Genomic DNA, 6816 nt, shown 5'->3' on the forward strand with positions numbered 1-6816 from the left:
TGTTACTTGTAATACATTACTTTACTCGTAACATTAAAACAAATCTGATTATGTAATGCACGTTACTTGTGACACATTACTTTACTTGTAACATCAAAAAAGTAATCTGAATGTGTTATGCATGCCCCAACACTGCTAATTTCAGATGAGATTGAAAAATACGTATCGCTAGGTTTTCTCAGAAGAGGCCTATGCTAGAAATGTGTCTATCTTGAACATAATCAGAATTATCAGCTAATAAAGGTAAATTGACATACTCTGGCACATTGGAGGGAGCATCTGAGTGGTTTCCACTGTTGTACCTTGACAGGCTGTAGAAATTTCTGATGGAATCACGTCCTCATGTTCTGATATCAAAGATACACGAAGTGCAACTTGTATGAAGTTCAATTGCATTTGCAATATTTCGAATTTATATTTTTTGTATATATTTTATAGTTTTCACATGATTTGATATAATTGTATTGATTAGTTTGTTAAATACACATACTTTATCTGTTTGATTATTGTATTATGTTTAATATAGTATCTCTTCAGTTTAAACCATAAATGCATGCTGTCCACTCAAGTGGACACCTGAAAATCTCTTTGGAAAATTTGTAAAAAAAAATAAAATAAAATAAAATCTTGTTTTTCATGCCCTAAGAGCAATAAAAACACATAGGAAAAAAATCCTGACTGAGGTTATCATAATTCATGCATGAAAGGGTTAGTTAAAAACAGCTACATTTAGATTTGATTTTGTTTAGGAGACAGAGAACCGAGGACAACTGAGACAGTCATGCTTAAACATACATTTTTTACCCCAAACAAACAAGTATATGCAACAATTTAAAAGTTTATATGAATGATACACATATACACATATATTTAAGCTTTCATAATTCTCCCTCGCAATGATTGTTTCCCATGTTCAGTGGTATCAGTTCTGTTTTTTTTTATTATACGTATATTACTTTGGTTTTGTTGATTAATTATTAATATCTATCTATCTATCTATCTATCTATCTATCTATCTATCTATCTATCTATCTATCTATCTATCTATCTATCTATCTATCTATCTATCTATCTATCTATCTATCTATCTATCTATCTATCTATCTATCTATCTATCTATCTATCTATCTATCTATCTATCTATCTATCTATCTATCTATCTATCTATCTATCTATCTATCTGTCTCCGTCTGTTCAATTCAATTCAATTCAAATTTATTTGTATAGCGCTTTTCACAATACATATTGTTTCAAAGCAGCTTTACAGAAAGTGCATTTCAGAAATGTACATAGAAGAATATAGTTAGTTAATCATCATGTCTTAATTTAGGGCATAACATATCGCCGGCGTTGAGTCTGTCCGTCCATCTATCTATATACATACTGACTAAAAGAAACAGTGCACCCTCCTTGTGACTTTGTTGTCACAATATGCAGCAATATATCGTTGCATAACTTCTACTCATGTGTATTTGTCTGAGATAATGAGTATCACAAAGTCCATAAACTATAATCACATAACTTTTCTTTCTTTAAAGAAAGTTTCACAAAACTATGGAAGTGTTTTGGGTGCTGTACTCTCTGTAGGCCAATGTTTGTTAAACATATTTACATCATTATAACAGACTGGTTCTTTGTAGTGGAGGTATCACTCAGGAGACTAATCAGAGTGACAAGTCATTAAATAAATATTTGCTTTGCAGCTTGGCTCGGTCCAACTCATGTTGCCAGGTGGGATGCATCATTGCCAAACAATTAGGAAGCACAAATTACACTGATATGCAATAACTATGCACTGATAAAGCACATAATTAGTCACATAGGATTTGACTCTGTGAAGATTTGGTCAACTGTTTTCTGTGATGCACATCTGATCCTCAGGGATCTTTCGTGTTAAGAATGGTAGGCTTTCAGAAACATTAACTCATAAATAAAATAAATAATTGAATTTTAGTGTAACATAAAGATCTGAATATTTAGCTGATATAACACTACAAATGTGTTTATTATTTTTGTGCATCAAATAGGCCTAGATAGACCAGGGATGGCCAACTTTGGTCATGGAGGGCCACTGTACCGCAGAATTCAGCTCCAACCCTGATAAAAACTCACCTGCCTGTACCTTTTTAGTAATTCTGAAGATATTGTTCAGGTGTGTTTGATAGGGTTAGAGCTAATCTCTGCAGGACAGTGGCCCTCCAGGAACGAAGACCCTTTACATTTTCGACCAATTGTGGGATGCGAGAATGTGGGATCTACAAAGAATGGTTAAAGCACGCAAAACAAAGCAAAATCTTAGAATTTGTGAAGGTGATTTAGAAATTCAATTACGAATGCTTTTTATACAGTTAAAAAAAAGAAAAAAAGAAGAGTACATGGGGAAAAAGATCCAGATTAAAAAAATTATATATATATATATAACAAATATATATATAAAGGTAGCTCTATATTTATGTGTAAAGGCTTTATTTTCTGTAAAGTTGTTGTCTGGGAATGGTTGATTTAAATGTAAATATGTTAAAACTAAAAGGAACAAAGGCTTAATATTTTTAGCTAATATCCTCCTGGGACCCAAGAATAGACTTTTGTCCACTGTAGTAGACATTATATTTTAGTGAATTTCTCTGACATCATACATGTCACATGACACAACCTGGGTGTCCTGTAAAGAGCACATTAAGGACTTTTCAGAGATACCAAATGTTTGGAGGTTTCACCATGAAAACAACTTCTCCTTGGTCTTTAAAAATGTCTGACATTAATTTAGTGATCAAATGTAGCATTCTTATGGAAATATGATAATATAGTGTAATTATAATATAAATTGGACTACTTTTCAAATTGTATTTCATAAAACAACATCTCAGGAAAATGTTAAGGGGTTTAAAAAAAAACAAAAAAAACTTTCTGTTACAGAACAGGGCATTGATTTCAAACGTGTCCACTGTAGAGGACATCCGGACTAAAATCATGTTTATCAGGCATTCTGGGAGACACAACAAGTGAATATGGAAATAAATTATACATCAATATTCCTATGAAATGTTCGATATTATTATTAAAATGTTGCCAATTATTACTCCAATTATTACCCTTTATTCTTTCATTAAATGTTGCTCCCAGAACACATTAATGTGCAAATTAGATACATTGCATTGAATGGGAATATTAACTTATGGCCATTTTACCCACATATTGCAAAAAGTAAAATGGTGTATCAATTCATTCCATTATTTCTTTCATAACATAGTTGAGAATAATCTTTATACAAATTTTGGTTGAAAAAATCCTGAAACCCCAAAATGTATTGGTGATTGAAAAAAAAATCCCATTGTTTTTGCCTATACATATAATTTCATGTCATTTTATTTTTTTAAAAACTTAGTCCTGGCGTCCACTACAGAGGACATAGCATAACGTATGAATAAAATATTATTTTATATATATGTTTTTTTTACCATTTGTTTATTGTGCTCTAAACAGTGTGATGACATGGAAAAAAACTAAATTCAAAAACCTTTTTTTTTCTGGGTCTCAGGAGGATATAACTAAGTTTAATACTTATATCACTAAGTTTCATCAGTTTAATATTTACATCACATAGCAAGTATCAGCACTTCTAGATGTTGACCAAAAACATGCAGACAGCTTGTTTTTCAAAGCCCCTAACTGCTCCAGATCTTCTTTATGATAAAGCTTGCTGTTTGCTTTTAGTTGTTCGATGATTCCCTCTTCCCTCCTCATTTTAGGTCAGTGCACTTCAAAAAACAGACAGTTGTGAGATACGTGTCTCGCTGGTCTAATGAGTGACGCATATGACTCTGCAGACAAGCTGTCAATGTACTTTCGTCCCTGAGTACTTTGCTGCACAGCAGAACAAACAATATGGTAAAATAAGGCAGAGCACATGAGTTCATAGTCAATAACTGATAGCTCTGTTAATGACTAGCCATATGAAACATCCAAACATTCTAAATACCCTCTTCTAGTGGATATGACAACTTACATAATTTAAAAAAAAAAAGATAGAAAGAAAAATACTTAATAACCACAAAATAACTTTATTAAATTGAATGTAATTTATTGATACTTACAGAGTAAATAAAAGTTTTCAAGTAATTAAAAATTTCCTTTTTAGATTATAAGTTTTGCTATAGGGTCTTGTTAACCAGATGAAGAATTTAGGTCTATAAAACCTTGGATACAACATTTATAAAAAAAAATACAACACACACACACACACACACACACACACACACACACACACACACACACACACACACACACACACTAGATGACTTGATTTTATTTTTGTTTGGATTGTTTGGTTGTTAATTGCTATAATTATGCTTTGTGTTCATAGCGTGAAATTAAGTCATCCTATGGGGAAACAAATCCCATTCATTTGTCATGAAACAAATCTTCAGCAATATAAAAGTGGGCTACCCATCTGGCATCTCTGATCATCTTTTAATTTATCTTCCAACAGAGGCAGCTTGGTGAGTCAACAAGCGTGTGAAGTTTATTTTGTGAACAGAAGTCAGATCAGATGCAGATTATTCAATGAATTTTCCAGTGAACATCACATTCGATTACATTGCATTATGTTTAAAGTACTATTACCGACAGTTGTTTTATACAATTTTCATTTTCCACATTCTAAACTAAACAAATGTTATTTTGCAAAATTCCTTTCAGCCTTTGTAACATCAGCAGTGTTGCAAAACCCTTGAAAACATGCAGAATCTGACAGAACTCCCAGGCAACACAACATCCAGCAACAACCTTTCTGTCATTGTAAAGGTGTGTGTGGTGATCCCATTCTTCATTGCCTTCCTGTTCTTCATCCTCCTGACGTTGTACACCTTTGCATCTCACAGGCAGTTCTTTGACAGCTCCCGTTATATCCTCTTCACCTACATGCTGATGAACGACACCCTGCAGCTGCTCTCCTCTGTATCCCTCTTCTTGTTAGCGATGGGCGCTGTGCAGTTTGCAATCGTCTACTGCGCACCACTGCTGTTTGTGTCTACTGCTACCTTCCTAAACACCCCACTCATCCTTTCCACTATGTCACTGGAGCGCTACGTGGCCATTTTCTACCCGCTTCACCGTCCTGCCATCTGGAGACCGGAATGGATTTGGATCATCATTTTAAGTCTGTGGCTCATCAGCTGCATTCTGCCCACTGTCGACTTTGTCTTGATGCGGCTCAAGCCGGGTGTAGATGTCCATTCGACCCCTGTGCTCTGCAAGAGCACTGTGCTCAATGCTTCTCCTATTCAAGCTCTGTTCAAAGTGAGCCTCAATGGGATCTTCTTTACAGTGGTCGCTGTAGTCATCCTCTTCACGTACATTCGGATCCTACTGGAGACCCGTCAGATGCGGCAGGACCGAGTGTCAGTGAGGAAGGCTCTGCACACAGTGCTGCTTCATGGGTTCCAGCTTCTCCTCTGCATAATGGCTTTCTCACAACCTGTCGCAGAACTCTTACTTGTCCAGCGTGTAAACTTGTCTCAAGCAGATATGTCTTTTATCTACTATTTCTGCTTCATCCTGCTTCCTCGCTTTCTGAGCCCGCTCATTTACGGCCTTAGAGATGAGAGCCTCAGAAGCTATATGAAGAAAGCCATGCCTGGTTATGGTGCACGTATTGACCCAAATAAAGAAGTTAAAATGGCTAAATGAGAGCGCAAGAACAATGTTGTTGTTTGTTATTGCTTCTGTAGTGACAGATCGAGCATTTAAAATCAATGTACATTCTGTTGTATATTTGACACACACCATCAAAAACTATAGTTTCATATTTATATTATTTGATGGATAAACATATTTTCTAAAAAATAAATCTGTCTAACCAATATTTGATAATTGTGTTCACTAACAGATATGTTTTTTTTTCTTCATAGAGAACATATAATTATATTAGGATCCTGAGGTCATATTTATTTAAGATTTCTCCCCTTTAACTTATGTACATTATTTTCTATAAATGCAGGCTGATAATATTTGAATGAAAATATACAGAATTCTATGAAAATACATAATTCAGAATTACATTAATAATAATAATAACAATGGAACAAAAAGTGTGGGCTCACAATTACACTAATGTTGTAATTACATTAAAGTTTGGGGTTGGTAAGATTTTTAAAATGTTTTTTAAATTTTGAAATAAGTCTCCTATGCTCACCAAGGCTGCATTTATTTGATCAAAAATATAGTAAAAACAAACAAACAGTAATATCGTGAAAAATTATTACTATTTAAAATAAACGTTTTCTATTTTAATATATTTTAAAATGTAATTAATTTGTGTGAATTTTGAGCAGCCTTTACTCCAGTCTTCAGTGTCACATAATCCTTCAGAAATCATTCTAATATGCTGATTTGCTGCTCAAGAAACATTTCTTATTATTTTCAATGTTGGAAACATTGCAGTTTTGCTGCATATATGGAAACAGTGATATTGTTTTTCAGGACTCTTTGATGAATATAAAATTTAAAAGAACAGCATTTATTTGAAATATAAATCCTTTGTAACATTAAAAAAATGTCTTTACTGTTTACTGTAATTTTTTTTTCCTGTTAAATCACACTGACCCCAAACTTTTGAACGGTAGTGTATATGATCTACATAAATGTGGAAAATGTGTTCATAGTCTGGTGTGACCCTTATTATGTTTGGGCAATATTTTAGATCTTATTTTCTATGAAGATATGGAGGCTGTTTTACTCATATATACTTTTATGAGTAAAAATAATTATGACCATTTATGATACTAAATGTTGTCTGCACTGCTAATGTATGTGTAC

At 33.5% G+C, this 6816-nt stretch overlaps 1 protein-coding gene across 1 annotated transcript; it reads left to right on the forward strand.

The window, feature by feature from the left end:
• The first annotated feature begins 4728 nt into the window (after positions 1–4728).
• or95a1 (odorant receptor, family 95, subfamily A, member 1) lies at positions 4729–5688 on the forward strand. Its single transcript, XM_056262529.1, has one exon. It carries the CDS (start codon positions 4738–4740, stop codon positions 5686–5688), a length of 951 nt encoding a protein of 316 aa, XP_056118504.1. The 5' UTR covers positions 4729–4737.
• Positions 5689–6816: the final 1128 nt, after the last annotated feature.

This window comes from Rhinichthys klamathensis, unplaced genomic scaffold, assembly GCF_029890125.1.
Source record: "Rhinichthys klamathensis goyatoka isolate OS25496 unplaced genomic scaffold, OSU_Roscu_1.1 h1tg000192l_1, whole genome shotgun sequence".
Lineage (NCBI taxonomy): Eukaryota > Metazoa > Chordata > Actinopteri > Cypriniformes > Leuciscidae > Rhinichthys > Rhinichthys klamathensis.